General features: G+C 40.7%; 1 protein-coding gene and 1 long non-coding RNA gene across 3 annotated transcripts in view; both read left to right on the forward strand.

Moving 5' to 3' along the window:
* LOC140619985 (uncharacterized) overlaps positions 1-1,328 on the forward strand; it is a 69,167-nt gene extending 67,839 nt beyond the window's left edge. The window contains exon 3 of the long non-coding RNA XR_012019743.1: positions 1,098-1,328. This is a non-coding gene — a long non-coding RNA (uncharacterized lncRNA). The remainder of the gene's footprint in view (positions 1-1,097) is intronic.
* A 1,566-nt stretch (positions 1,329-2,894) lies between these two features.
* CPA6 (carboxypeptidase A6) overlaps positions 2,895-15,912 on the forward strand; it is a 329,838-nt gene continuing 316,820 nt past the window's right edge. Inside the window, exon 1 of one of the 2 annotated variants that reach the window (XM_072804344.1) lies at positions 2,895-3,329. In XM_072804344.1, coding sequence (XP_072660445.1) covers positions 3,214-3,329 — 116 coding nt within the window. In that variant the 5' untranslated portion in view covers positions 2,895-3,213. The remainder of the gene's footprint in view (positions 3,330-15,912) is intronic. The other variant, XM_072804341.1, reaches the window with a different exon arrangement.

The following is a 15,912-nucleotide window of genomic DNA, read 5'->3' on the forward strand; positions in this document are numbered from 1 at the left end:
CCTAGAGAGTATTATACTCAGTGAAATAAGTCAGAGAAAGACAAATGTTGTATGATTTCACCTATACGTAGAATCTAAAAAATGAAACAAACAAAACCAGACTCAGATACACAGAGGAGACTGACGGTTTCCAGAGGAGAGCAGGATTTGGTGGCGGAGGGAAGGGGGTGGAATAGGCAAAGGGGATCAAGAGGTACAAACTTCTAGTTACAGAATAAATAAGCCATGGAGATGTAATATACAATATAAGGAATATAGTCAATAATATATTAACTTTGGTGACAGATGGGAACTGGACTAATTGTGGTGATCATTTTACAGTGTATTTAAATGTCGAATCACTATGTTATACATCTGCAACTAATATAATATTGTATGCCAACTATACTTCAATTAAAAAATTATCTAATCATGAACTACCATGGACCCAAACCAAGAATAACGTTTTCCTTTCCCAATTGTATTTTCCTTTTGTTTCTCTGCAGGGTAATATTTCTTTTTTAAATATTAACTCTTGCTAAAATGTGACAAAGGTATAACAATAACTAGAAATTCTCATCTTTCCATCTCTAAATCTCTAACTGGTTTAATAATTCACTCCCTCTCAGTGCCTTAAAAATGGGACTCTTATCTTTGAATCCATCTGTAAAGCCATTCTTTTCTCCTCCCACTTACTAAGTGGACTCTATTTATCACTCATTTTATGGGGGCTTATCCACCCCAGGAGAAGTTTGATCAGATAACCTGGTCCTTAGGAAACCAGAGGAAGATTGCTAGGAATGACTTCTATTGTTTGAGAACTTGTCTTTGATCTGAAATTTTGAGGAAGGCTATAGGATGTCTCCAGGGTCTCTTGCATTTTTAATGGTCCAGGGAATGATTACCCTGGTCTCAGAGTCTGGAGAGCCTTTGCTGAACGTGCTCACTGGATCCAATCCTTCAGAATGATTTGAGGATGTGCTTAATCCCCAGTCAGAGACTGAACATTCCTAGTTTAATGTTGTGATATAATATGACAGATTTATACATTGTTCTGACATAATGAAACGCAAAGAGATGAAGTGTTTTATTTACACAGTAACCTCTTATTTCAACAGTTCAGTCGTTGTTACACAGGCTTTCTTGGCCTGGCCAAACCGGCCTCAGGGAGCATCCCTGGGAGCCTTGCAGAGCAGCCTCAAAGACGGAGCACCAGGCCATAAAATCATGAAGGAGGAAGACAACATAAACAAACAAGAAACAAAACCAGGAGACCTGGGACCTTCCACTGCCTTAGCGCCTCCATCCTTTCCTCTGTCTGGATATAGAAGTCGCAGAGTAAATATTGAATGAACCCCTTCTCAGGTTCATCATTCATTCAATAAACATGGCTGATCATTGCTTCAGCAAACATTGTGTTCCCTTTAGGGCATATAAGGAAGTGTCATAAAGATGAAAGGGATACTGTTTTGTGCTCAAGAAAAAGGCAGCCTTGAGAGAGGGAACCAGACAAATACTTAAATTCAATGTACTATCCCCTCCAGTAGACAACATACTGGTATTAGACAGAAGGACACAGAGAAGAGATTAAACTAATCCTGGGGTAGTTAGGAAAGCTTGGAGAATCATTTTAACTGAAAATCATTTCGGCTCTGTTATAAACCAAACTCCTATGACTTTGGCTCAACTCCCCAGGTAGAGAACATGGGGAAAGATGTATTTTCTCTTCTAAGCAGTGTTCTGGTCATAATCTTGGAGGGTACATAATCTTTGGCTATGACTCTTCAGGAAATTTGAAAAATGTGTGAGTTTATAGAGAGATGCTGACTTCTACTCTCTTCCAGAGTAGGACCAGGCCTTGGCATAGGGCTAAATAGGAGTCATCCTAGATAACACCGTTCTTATTTACTAGAACGAAGTTTATCCCTGCCAGGTGGGTTTTCTGGTATATCTGGGACGGAGTAAGTGGATGAAAAAAAACCAAAAAAACCCCAAAAAAACACCTTCATCACCAACACGGAAAAACGAGAAGGAAATGGTTTGCTCCAGGGTGTTTTTTTGTTTTGTTTGTTCGTTTGTTTTTTAATCATCCCCATCCCCAGTTTTAAGAGAGAGGAGAAAAAGCAGACCTCATTCTAAAGTAAAGACTTGCTACTCGAAGTGTGACTGAAGCACCAGCAGCAAGAGCATCACTTGGAAGCTCATTAGAAATGCATAATCTCAGGCCCCAGCCCCAAACTACTGTATCAGAAGGGGCGGTTTAACAAGATCCACAGGTGATTTGATTTCTATGCATGTTAAAGTTTGAGAAGCCCCACTCCACACCAGCAAGGTGGCTGAACATTGGAATCACCTGAGGAACATTTTAAACCACCGATCCCACCCCCAGGAATTCTGATTTAAATGGTCTGGTTTCCTAAATGATTCCAAATGTGAGAGAAGGTAGTAAAGCACGTGGAAGCCTCCTGTTCCCTAGAAGAACCTCTGAAATCGCAGCGGCTCTGGGTGCTGCTGATATGCAATGGATACAAAGAGGTCCCAGAAACTCAGCGAAGCAGCTGCCCCTTCTTCGTACAGGTAGGAGTTGGAACCAAGGCTGGCGGTTGAGATTCAGGGGCGCGACCGGATCCAGGCACATATGCTCATTAAGGCTGTTGATCATGCATTTCAGTATGGAATCCATGTAGAAATTTGCTATAGTAGAGCAAAACCCTAAGCCCGGAGTGTCCTCTGTATGCCTACCTGTTTAGCTCATCCTCAAGCAAATCCATTTGCATTTAGGGTAGGGTCCTGCACCGCAAAAGGTAATAAAAGGAGAAAGCTTGTCCAAGAAAGGGGCGTGAAGTCGTAAAGCAAGAAACAAACAAAAAAACCAGAGAGGAGTTACCCAAAGGGAAGCAGCACCCAGTGAACCCCAGCCATGAGTCAGCGCAGGGGAGGCCCAGCCCCTTCTAGGGGAGCCTGATTGAGGATCAGGCTCAGCTGCTGGGCTGGGCTGTGTGTGCTGCTGCTTCTCGTCCCAAGACCAAGTCTTAATAGCAACTTCCCTCCTTCGGCTGCTGAAACTTTTTTTTTTTTTCCCCTGTGGCTGGAAAGAAGTGTCACATTTTACTCGCTCCCAACCCTTTCCCCCACCCCCTCCTGGAGAACGTGTGCGCATGTGGAGGGGGCACTGTGAGCCACCTCCAGCCTCGGGTGACTGCTCTAACTTCCAGCTCCTTGCACTGTAGCACTATGAAGTTCCCCGGGAAGCCCAGGAGCCGGACAGCTGCTTTTCTGCCTCTTTTCCTGCTCTCTTTGAAGATTCTGCAACCAGGGCACAGCCACCTTTATGGCAACCGCTATGCTGGGTGAGTAGAGCGACTTGCATTCCCTGCCTGGTTTTTAGTTGGATGGAGGGGCAGGTTTGCTCCTTCTTTTCCCCTCTCATCTGTGATTTCTCTGTGCATCTGTGCACTTCTGTCACCTACAGTAAAACGTGTGTGCAGTTCCCGGCTCTTTGGTTGAGCTGAGAAGGCGGTGGTCACAGGTCTAGCTAGCTTTTCACGCTTCTTATTATGTCCCAACCTCCGCTGTGGACCAGTTGACTGGGATCCTATCTTTGGAGGAGCCGTGGTCAGTATTTACAATATTCGCCTTAGTAGAGGTCAGTGTGGGAAGGACTGCTGAGGTACCACGTGAATCGGGACCTGAGAACTAGAGCTGCTCCTTCAGAACTGTATGCAGAAGAAGGGGTTGAAATTCACCAGTGATTGACTTAAGAACTGAGTGTGAGAGAGCGTGTTAGGGTGTGTGTGTGTGTGTGCGCGCGCGCGCTTGTAGCCTACATAGTAGTTACTAGACTTTTCAAATCTGAGCAATGCAAATGAGCCAACTCAAACTCAAAATAAAAGTAGCCGACAGTAAAATTACCCCTTCTCTGAAGGGAGAAACAATTACTCTCTCCTCCTCACCCCCCAGCCTCTGTAGGTTAGGATACTTCGTGTCTGCATTCCTAAGGAGGCATAGGACTGGGTATGAAACAATGCGTGACTTTGCAAGCCTCATCCTGAAGGCTTGCTGTGGAGTATACAGCATGTGCTTTGCTTAGATTTGCAGGGGGTCGTTCTTTGAATCTGGAAACTACTGCATTACTCCATTTTTGCAAAGCAGGAAGAACCTCAAATAGCTCTTCTAATGCAATTGCTTTTTACAGAGGAGAAAAACTGGGGTCTTCAATTTCTTTCCATAACTGCCAGTTGAGGAAAAATCTCCCCTAGATGTGGATTATGACAAGGTAGTGCCCAGTGTGTTAAGGCAAAGTTGTTCTTACGCAAGGAATAGTGTAAAGAACTTAGAAGTATGATTCTGGAAAAGCGAATGTTTCCTTTGGTCACCCTAAACAATCTGGGGCCTGCCTTTACCATTTCTCCTGAATACAGTGCTTGCAGAGGAAACTTAAAAAAAAAAAAACAAAAAACCAAGAAACCCCCAACCCTATCCTATGTTTTGGGGGCTGCAGTTTGGGAATGGAGGCCTTGGTGAGGTAAGGGTTATAGATGGTAATACAATTCCAATTTTTCCACCTGAGTGTTCCCTGGAAAAAGAGGGAACATCTGAGGGCTGCGTTTCCTTCTCTAGACACACACAGTCCAGGCTTCACATCCTGTCATTTGTCATTGCCTTGGGAGATCTAGGCAAGGGCACCATGTTTAATGACTAGTGTAGGCTCCACTGTGGAGTTTAGAAACTCTCCCAGCTGATGTGAGACCATGTGATAATCCTAGATCCCAGGTTCAGACGCACCCGTGTGACCCAGGACTGCACCCCTCCACTCAGCTGTGGCCCTGTTCTTAATTACTTTAGTGTGTGGTGCTTGATGAGGGCCGAGTTAGACCTGCTTCAGCTGAGCAAGTGCATGCACTTTCCTACTGCTTAGAGGAAACGTGGCCAACCACGGCAGCTTTTTCTTCCAGGATTTGCTGCAATTGAACTTTTTTGGAGGAAGCTGCACTACTTTTTTCTCTTCTGCAATGAAAGCATTAATTTGTTTTCCCTTTGGCTGCTGCATAATAAGTTGGTCCCAAACATATAAATTACCAGATGTCTGAAAGTTGGAGGGGGAAAAAAAGGCTGAAACATTGAAGAAACTGATAGAAGATAGCCTTACCTGTCCATCACTATAGATGCCTGGAGTTTCTTCAAAACCAGAAGTGTTGGGCAGCCCGGGGGGCTCAGTGGTTTAGCGCCGCCTTCGGCCTAGGGTGTGATCCTGGAGACCTGGGATCGAGCCCTGTGTCAGGCTCCCTGCATGGAGCCTGCTTCTCCCTCTGCCTGTGTCTCTGCCTCTCTCTCTCTCTGTGTCTCTCATGAATAAATAAATAAAATCTTAAAAAAAAAAAAAACAGAAGTGTTGACACACACCCCCACCAAAAATGAGGTGTTTTTAACTTCGTTTTATTAGATAGTCCATTCTCTCCTCACCAAAGATGGAAGTGCTGCTTAGGTTTGGGATTGCTTTACTTGCTTTACTCAAACTACTCTCTATAAATCTAGCCCTTCAGCGAATATAAGAACCTGATGACATGACTTGGTGAAATAGTTATTTAGCATGATATTTGCCCATTCAAAGTTAGAATTCTATACCCCTTCACTTTTTCCCCCTTAAGTAATAGGTTTAGGTTTTGTTAATTATGGACCAGCCCCACTTCTTGCGTTTTGGTAGAAATATTTTTGTAGGTCTTGGTTGAGTCTAAGAAGTGATTCTCCTTTGTATAGGACTCTTCATATGAATAAAAAAGAACATTCAGGGCAGCCCAGCATGCTTTCTGAGAGCAGCTAGCTAATGAGCTTAGTCGTCTTTCTACACAAACTAGCAGTTGTATAATGCCAGTTGTATAATAGATGCTTAATAAATGGCAAATTAAAGCATCTTAAGAAAAAGATAAGGAAAATCTGAAACGAGTTAATAACTTTTTGGATATCTATTTTTTTAAAGATCTTATTCATAAGGGACACAGAGGCGGAGACATAGGCAAAGGGAGAAGCAGGCTCCCTGCAGGCAGCCCAATGCAGGATTCGATCCCAGGATCATGCCCTGAGCTGAAGGCAAATGCGCAACCACTGAGCCACCCAGGTGCCCCTTTGGAGGGCATATTAAATGATGTAAGGGAAATTTGAAAATACATAGAAAAAGATTGAAATATAGAAAACCTTCAAATAAAACATACTGTCAGAGGGCTTCAGGAATTAAATACAAGTCCAACAATTCTGCAATCAACAAAGGTCAGTGAAGGAGACTCCTACACAAGCAAACTACACAAGCAATCAGCACTGTTCTTTCTCTCTCCTTTCCATGAATTCCTGGAAACCAACTTAAGTTGTTATACTGTGATATACTAGAGGCAAAAACCTAAGGATCTCCATCACATGAAATTAGTGTCTTTGTATGTGTCTGATAAACGATATAAAACCATAGAGCAATACATTCTGGAAATGGTGTACAACCAAAACACCATTTTGGTTGGGGATGATTTTTTTTTTCCTTTGAAAACCATTTACTCTGTACCTCCTTCATGCCAGTCAAGGAGCATGATGTTTAAAATCCAGAAGTTCAACTGCCTGGGTTTCAATTTCTGCTTTGTGACAATTAGTAGCGCTAAATTACCTGGGTCAAGTTCTTTAAACTTCTCTGAACCTCAGTTTCCTATCTGGAATAATGGAGAGAATATTATAACCTTTCTCATCAAGTTTTGTGAGAATTAAATGCTGTAGCAGTTACTGTATAGTTCTTAGCACTTAGTACTAACAGGTGGTGAGGTAGCTAATAATTCCCAATACTTTAAACGTTTCTATAAATATTACTTCGACAATGTTCTGCAGTTCTGGGTATCCCCATTTTATAGATAAGCTAAATGAAGTACAGACTAACCCAGGTTCAGAGCTAATTAACCCAAGGTCCCTGTAAGGGCACAGTTAGGATTCTAACCCAGCTCTGACTGACTGGACAAACTACTTCACACTCTGTCATTGGTTTAGATACAGAAAGATTATTGCTCTTAAGGAAAACTGAAGGTTTACTCTTGGGGAACTGATGGTTTCAGGATAATAAAGAAGTGGATTAAATAGAATTGGAAGTCTAATTGTGGTTCCTCTCTCTAGGTAAGGAGTCACTGATGGTAAATCTTAGGAAAAGCCTGCAAACAAAGTATAGAAAGTGGAAGATGAGGAAACTTAGGTTGTCACAAAGAACAAAGGAGCATAGAAAGTGACCATGGGAGTGTGCCTTCATTCAATAAGTAATATTCCTCTGTGCCAAAAACATTGACCAACAGAATCAATGCCCTCTGATAGCTTGCAGTTTAGTGAAGAAAATAGCCCCACACATTAGTAGGCAGTGTATAAATGTTGTATGGCATGAACAGACCATAGAGATTGATAAGTGAGCTCTGACGCAAGAAGGGAGGAGTATAAATCTATTCCAGGCCTCACCTGTGCTGGTCACCGAGCCCTGCTTAGCTGGGGAGGAGAGCGAACATCCTTTCTGCTGCCAGGGTTGCTTTTTGGACTTGAACCCACTGGTATTGTATCTGACTGCCAAGATCTTGCACACTCCTTCCTCACTTAGTCCTGTAAATGTGGAAGACTCCTTTCATGTCTCTGTATGGTTATTTCCCCCTCTTTCCAGGGAGCCACTCCAATGACTCCATCTCTCATGACCATAAGTACATATGTGCAGGCCTGGTTATAGCCCACTCGCCGGCTGATGCATTCTGATTAGCCACTGTCCATGCTGTACCCACAACTCCATCCTCAACGCCATGGCACCTAACACCCCCTCCCTCACCACAGACATATACACACACTGTCAAGTTTGCTAGTCCTCCATGGAAATGGGATATGCAGATTCAAGAAATAGACCTGAAGGAAATAAGGTGTTAGGTATTTTTTTGTTGTTGTTGTTTTTGTTTTTGTCTTGGTGTGTGTTAGTTTTTAAGAAGGCAGTTTGGTCCTTGAAATCCTATAAGCAAAAAGGCCCCAAATCGGGATGTGACCTATTGAAAAGAGGACTATGACAAATATAGTGACTCAGTAGAACAGACTGAACTTCAGGGATGTCATATTTATTCTCCATCTTACTTCTCTGGATATTCCTCTAGGTCTCTCTCAAGAGCTGCTTTTTATTTTCATCCTCCGATGGTGGCTCCCTTTTAAGGTTTTTAGCTTTTAGAAACCCGTAGCTAGAAGTCAAGAGATCAAGGTGGTCATGTGAATCTCAGTCATCTTTTATGTTGGTAGTTACACCTCCATTCAGGTAGGGTGGTCAGAAATCACTATTTGCCTGAGACTGGCCCTGTTCGCACTGGCTGTTCTGGCCTAGCAATTGGCAATACCCCACTTTAGTGTGAGCAGACTCCTGATTTGGATGGTAAGTCATGGATTCAGCCTTCTTATTCACTGTTTGCTTCTTTAATAAGCTTTACTTCAAGTTTTCAACTACCCTCTTACTCCTCTCCAGAGTACAAATTTAGTTCCTTACATTCCTATAGAAAGTATCCTACTTTTCTCTCCCTTGCGATAGCTGCCAGTGTTCAGCATTTCCTTCCCTCAGCTTAAATTAAGGTAGTTTTCTCCTAACTAATCTAGCTTTCTCTAATCCACTCTTTCTGGTGATCTTACTAAAATAAGATTTTATAGGTGTGTATGTTACTCCCTTGCTCAAAGATCTACTTTGACTCTCTTGCCAAATCTGGAATCCTTTGCCTGGATTTCAAGGCCTCTATAATCAGACTCTCTAATCCTCCTGTCTCTATTTCACTCTTCCTCAGCCTTGAGACTCCTCTGTAGTCCAGAGAAATAGAAAGCTTTAGCATTGCCCCATCTTTAACAAAAGCAGGCAGGCCCCATTCATCATAAAGTCCTAAAGCAAGAATGAGCCATCTCAGATCATGAATGATGGATCAGAATGTGTGAGATATAGATTTTTGGGGGCATTAGGGAATTGTGAAAGATGTATCGTGGGTTCTAAGGTTGGTTTTGAGACTATTCTTCACAAGGTGGCTGTGGTTTATAGAATAGTTCTTCAGTGTTCTCTGGAAGTTCCTTTGAGTTCTTGGCCCTTACTAATGGGAGAATAACTTTAGTTTTCCTTCATGCACTACCTCAAAGTGCAACTCCTAAGTGCTTATTATCAGCTATTTATTCCAAAAGCTTTATTCCCTGCAGTCTGTTCTGTGTTTTGAAGCTGCCTCCTTTGCTTGGTAAAGGCATGCAATGCTATATGAACTCCCAGGCAGGCAGTACTCCATGGGGATCAGCATTCGCACCGCCACTGAGCTAGTAGAGGAATGTTTTATGTGCTTCTGGGCCACTTTCTTCTTGGAGCCCAGTCTGATAATGGAGCCTCTACTTTATGGCATCAGGATGCATTCTGGGTAATACCGTTAAGCATAATCCCTTCCACTCCCTGGAAAGAAATGAAGGATATTACTCTTTCATAACTTTACTCTGTACTTTGAAAGCTACAAAGCATTAATTTTTTCTGTGTAAATGAAACTGATCAGAAAATGAAGTCATCTTGTGACCTGTTCTAATCTTCATTATAATCACTCAGTAGACAACCAGTTTATAGGACTAGAATTTGCTTTGTCAAATACCTTCCCAATCTGCCTCTGGGCATTAGCTTCTTTATTATAAGGTGGAATGTAGAATATGAAGCTTTCGGGTGTTCTGGGTAGTGTAGTAAATTTCATAAATTATTTTATTAAAGGTTTAAGCAAAACTTCAAAGTGGCTTCAAAAAATATTTTCTCAGTGTACTTTGAAAATATATATATTTTTTAGTATTTGTTACTAAGGATACTGTTGAGCTGTGGGTTGTTTTTTTTTCCTGTACCCCCAAATTTCAATGGTTTGAACAAGAAATGTTCTCCTGTGGAAATAAAGGCAGGTATAGCTGGTAGTGCCAGAGAACTGGGCCCTGTCAGGTGTCTCTGCCATGCTCAACACTCAACTCCCAGATGTGTCGCCGAGCTCTTGTGGTCCAACTAGCAGGACCATGGAAATGGTTGGTCACTCTCCTTTAAAAGAACAGCCCTTTACCATTACTCCCTACTGGCTAGAGTTGGTTAGGTGGATTTAGCTGCGTGGGAGGCTATGAAATGATGGCTGGGGATGGTGGATATGGCTGGGGAGCACATACTGTAGAAATAACTAGCAGCATTTCTCAGTGGTCACTCTGATATTAATGATTACCAATTCATTTTCCCTTCTCTTTCATTCTCCCATAGAAGCAATCCATCCACATGGCTTTTTAGGATTGTGTACTTCACACAGATTCAAGATGCGCATTTTTATTCTGTAAATAGTATTTAAGTTGTAGCATCAAAAAGAGACCATAAAATTAGAGCTCAGTCCCTTTATTTATTACAGGAGGAAGCAGAACTCCAAAAAGGTAAGATTATTTGTGGAGCTGGTAGCAAAATAGGACTAAAGCTCAAGTCAGCTGAGTTTGCAGCATTCCTTATAGTTAACAACACTGGATCCAGAAATCTTACTCTTTCCTATTCCCTAGGGTTATTGGGGATGAAGTAAAATGATGTGGCAAGGCTGAGAAGTGTTTAATGCAGGAGGATTTAATTTCATCTCTATAAATATTTATAGCATATCTGGCCCTCCTCTAGTCTGGGCCTACAGATAAAAGAGCAGTCCATGTACAGTGTAATGAGTAACTTGGGTAAGTAAACAGTTTCAACTTTGGATCACTGTGCCCACAGATAAACCTCTTGGTGCCAAGTGAGTGTAAGAGAGGATCACCTAATGTAGACTGAAGGGTGGAGATAAACCAAGGCTTCTTGGTTGTGAGAGGAGTCTTTTAAAAGAATCTGAGTAAATTATTAAATCTGCAAGCTATTTTACATTTTTCTTTTTGAATGATTGGGACTCCAAGGACATGGCCCTCCTCTCAGGCATAAAGAACAAATAGAAATTAGGTTAGGGCTTTTCAGACCTCGGGAATATGTTGGCTGTGCAAAGAACTACAGATAAGAACTTTGTTAAATCTAGAAACTCAAAGCAATTCAATATGGCCAAAATAAAGGGTGTTTTTCTTGGTAGGGGTGAGAAGTGGGGTAAGCTTTCAAGGTCATGAAACATTGTATGTCCCATAACATGGAGTTTTGGTTTCTTCCAGAACTGGGACTCTGGTGACTTCATGCTAATCAGAAATTTTACAAAGGATATCTAGATGACTTCCCCCACCCCCACCCCCTTCATTGCGAAGGGAATCTTGAAGGCTAATAATTAGAGGTAAAAGATTGGGCTATTATAGTGACTCTGCTAATATGTGGTAGAGCCTGGCTTCTGGCAGTAACAATCAAAAGGAAAGGAGAGAAACAAAGAAATACTTAATAGGTAGAGTTTTCACAATTGGGTAACCAAATGGGACATAAGAGGAAATAGTATAAAATATTAGGATTAACAGGACTGTACTCTTTGCGGAGAAAGTACTTCTTCAGCTCTATAGTTTGAGGGGTCTGTAAAATACCCAACTGGATAGATGGCACTGAAGCTCAAAAGTTATCTAAACTATGGAATAGATTCCAGTAACTGATGTATAGTTTCCTAAAACCTCAAGTGTAGGATGGAGAGTCTAGGAAGCACTCATTACATGAAGAAGAGCCAAAACCAAGATATAGGACAAAGTGGGGAGAGGGAAACCAGAGAAACTAGTAGAAAGTCCTAGAAAGAAACCCAGGAAACTAAGATCCAAGAATGGTGAGTCCAGTCACACTAAATATGGCAAAGTGATATCTATTGGCTTGGCCATTCAAGACACCAACTGTATTCTCCTCAGAGGTGCTTTTGGAGGAATGGTGAGGGAAATCTGGAGGTTGAGGAACAAATGGGATGTGAGGACATTAGCCATGAGTATAGACCATAATTTCAAGGAGCTTATCCATGAGGTGGGAGTAGAGGGTTGATAATTAGTTGAAAAGGCTTTGTTCTTGCCTTTACTACTTAAGATAGGGGAGCATGGCCATGTTTTATGCTAGGTGGTAGGAATCTAGGTAAGAAATGGAGTTAGGTTTCTGAAGAGACAGGAAGCTAGCTGACCTCTTTCCTCTTAAAAAAGAAATTGTCCTGGTCCTATAAAGACATAGTAGATGACCTGATAAAAGATGCTTTTCAGTTTTCTTAAACTTTCAGATTTACAGTACACAGTACTCCCACGCACCCTTCACTCAGTTTCCTCTAATGTTAACAACCTCTTACAAAATAGAGCCCTTTGTAAACTGGAATATAATATAGGTGTTAAGTAACTTATGTCTAATATTATTTGGAAAGGCTCTCGTGTAGATAACCTGTTACAAAATTGATTACCTTTCACCTTCCTGGGAAATTAAAAGGTCTGTGAAAATGTCTTCATATTCTCTTAGTCAAATGAATGAGACTCCTTTTTCCTTTCCTTCTGTCTGTTCCCCAAGGACTGAAGATCCCATCTCTTCCATTTTTCCAGTCCTTCTATCCGGTCTCATCCCACACACTTACCAAAAATCAGTGGTACCAATGATGCCTCACTGTCCTTCCATATCCCCATAGTGTTAGGAATCCTCAAAATAGCAACAGAGTTCCCTGCCTCTTGAGGGCTTAGATTTTAACTTTTTAAATTCAATTTAGTTGACACTATTAATTTCAGGGATAGAATTTAGTGATTCATCAGTTGTATATAACACTGAGTGCTCCTTACATCAAATGCCCTCCTTAATGCCCATCCCCAAATTATTCTTTCCTCCCCTCCAGCATCCTTGAGGGCATACATTTTAATCCAGTGCTCTAAACTGGGGGGAGGGGAAAGGAATGAAAATGCAACTATATTAGGTCAATAACCCCCTTTCTACTCTTTCCTGATCTTCAATACGCACACTGTATATTTTTATAGCATTTCAGTCTTAGATCGCCAACTGCTAAATGATAAAACTTCCACAGTATCACACATTTTATCAGCAGATGAGCTCATTTTTTCACTTAAAGAATCTGTGACCGCTTATTCATTTGCCATATTTTCACATCCCCCATCTATCTTCTAGATTTTCCTCTTAATTAGACTACTTAATGAATTCTCTAAACGTCTAAGTTCCTGTTGAGATTTTTGTGAATCTAATGAAGATGCAAGGTTTGTAGTAAGATAGGCTATAATAGGACCCCAACCACATCCATCATGTTTCCATGGAAGGTATGCCATGTGTGTATGATGTGATAGCAATGTATTTGCCATCAAAATTGCCAAACATGGAAGTTTAGAGGCATTTAGGATAACCCTGTGTAGCAAGATGTTTGGAGTAAGAAATTTGCTACTGAAAAACTATTCTATGCTCTTGACTTCTAGGGTGGAAAAGGAAGACCCAGGGAGAACTGGACTCCCCACAGGAGTTTTCAGGCCTCTGTGTGGCAGTAAAAGGGAATGACTGCAAGTGACCAGTAGGGAATCCTCTTAATATCAGATTAAAAAAAAAAACAAACTATTTCTGCATTTCAAAGAAGTATAGCCTGACTGGTTTCCTTTGCCTAAAATGAGGGAGTTTATTCCCTCAGAACCTACTTGGCCTTCACAACAGCTGTTCTGAAACTCCCCAATTACTTAAAGCTCTTACTCTATCTCACCCTCTCTCCCACCCACCCATGACCCCAAAACTTTTGCTAATAAAAGCAAAGATGTGTATCTTTGAGATGGAGGTGATGTGGTATATGGCCTGAGTTATCTTGGCTTCCATCCTCTCTAACTTGAACTGTACAGGTCTCCTAGCTCACCTCTCCTTTCCAAGACAACATCTCCTTTATTCATTCACCATTTTTTCCCAAAGTATAGTTGATAGTTACATTAGTTTCAGGTGTACAAATAGTGATTTGACAAATTTATACCTTATGCTATGCTCCCCCTAAGTGTAGCTACCATCTGTCACCATACAATGCTATTACAACATTGTTGACTATTTCCCTAGGCTGTGCCTGTCATCCCTGTGAATTATTCATTCCATAACCAGAAGCCTGTATCTCCCACTCCCTTTCGCTCATTATACTCATTCCCCTACCCCTCTCGGCTCTAGCAACCATCAATGTGTATTTAAGTCTGTTTCTGTTCTCTGTTTGGGTTTTTTTTTTTTTTTTTTTTTTTTTTAGATTCCACATATAAGTAAAATCATAGAATCTTTCTCTAACTTCACTTAGCATGATAAGCTTTAGGTCTAGCCATGTTGTAAATGGCAAGATCTCCCTTTTTTATGTCTAATATTCCTGTGTGTGTGTGTGTGTGTGTGTGTGTACACATACCATATCTTCATCTATTGGTAGACACTTGGGTTGTTCCATACCTTGCCTATTGTAAATAACGCTGAAATAAGCATACGGGTGCATATATTTTTTCAAATTAGCATTTTCATTTTGAGTAGATCTCTAGTAAGATTACTGGATCTTATGGTATTTCTATTAACTTTTTGAGAAACCTCCATAGTGGCTGCATCAATCTGCACTCCCACCAGTAGTATGTTCTCCACATTCTCACCAACACTCGTTATCTTTTTTATTTTAGTCATTCTGACAGTTATTAGGGCATATCTCACTGTGGTATTGATTTGCATTTCCCTGATTAGTGATGTTGAGCATCTTTTCAGGTGTCTGTTGGCCACCTGTATGTCATCTTTGGAAAAAAGCATATGCAGGTTCTCTGCCTATTTTTAATTAGATTATTGGGGTGGGTTTTTTTTGTTTTGTTTTGTTTTGTTTTGTTTTTTTGTTTTGTTTTGGTGTTAGGTTGTATTCTTAATGGGTTACTATCTAAAATACATAACTGGAGTTATCCTATGCAGGTTTCTTCTCCCATTCAGTAGGTTGCCTTTTCATTTTGTTGACGGTTTCCTTTGCTGTGCTAAGCTTTTTATTTTGGTGTAGTCCTAATAGTTTTTTGCTTTTGCTTCCTTGCCTTAGGAGACCTATCTAGAAAAATGTTGCTAAGGCTTATGTCAGAGAACTTACTGCCTGTGTTTTCTTCTAGGACTTTTAGGATTTCAGGTCTCACATTTAGGTCTTTAATCAATATTCCTTAGTTTATTTTTGTGCATCAGAAAGTAGTGCATTTCATTCTTTTGCATGTAGATGACCAGAGTTTTCCCAGTATCGTTTAAAGACCTGTTTTTTTCCCCATTGCATAGTCTTTCCTCCTTTGTCATAGACTAATTGACCATATAAATGTAGGTTTATTTCTGTGTTCTCTATTTTGCTCCATTGATCTTGTTTCTGTTTTTGTGCCAGTACCATACTGCTTTACTATAGTTCTGTAGTATATCTTGAAATCTGAGATGATGGTATCTCCAGTTTTTTCTTTTTCAAGAATGCTTTGGCTACCTGAAGTTTCTCGTAGTTCTATAAGCTTTAGTAGTCTAGTACTGTGAAAGCATTGTTGGGGGAAAAAAAGACATTGTTGGTATGTTGATAGGGATTACATTGAATCTGTAGATTGCTTTGGGTAGTATGGACATTTTAACAATATTTTTCCAATTCATGAGTATGAAATATCTTTCCATTTGTTGGTGTTATCTTTAATTGCTTCAGTGTTTTATAATCTTCAGGTCTTCAGGTACAGGTCTTTTACCTCCTTGATTTAAATGTATTCCTAAGTATTCTTTGGTACAAGTCAACACATTTGAGTGCCTACCATGTGCCCAATACTATTTTAAAGCCTAGGAATACAGAAACTTAGATGAATAGGAATTATGGCACTAGTGAATAAAATTGTCCCTCATGGGATTTACGTTCTATGGGATGACAAATAATAAACCATAGTGTTAAGATATTATAAGGATTATGAAGATAAAGCATAGACAGGGAATAAAGAATGTCAAGAGAAAAGATGAGAAGAATAAACTGAGACCAGGAGCCATCTGAATATCTGAAGGTAGAA

This window comes from Canis lupus, chromosome 28, assembly GCF_048164855.1.
Source record: "Canis lupus baileyi chromosome 28, mCanLup2.hap1, whole genome shotgun sequence".
In the NCBI taxonomy this organism is placed as follows: Eukaryota; Metazoa; Chordata; class Mammalia; order Carnivora; family Canidae; genus Canis; species Canis lupus.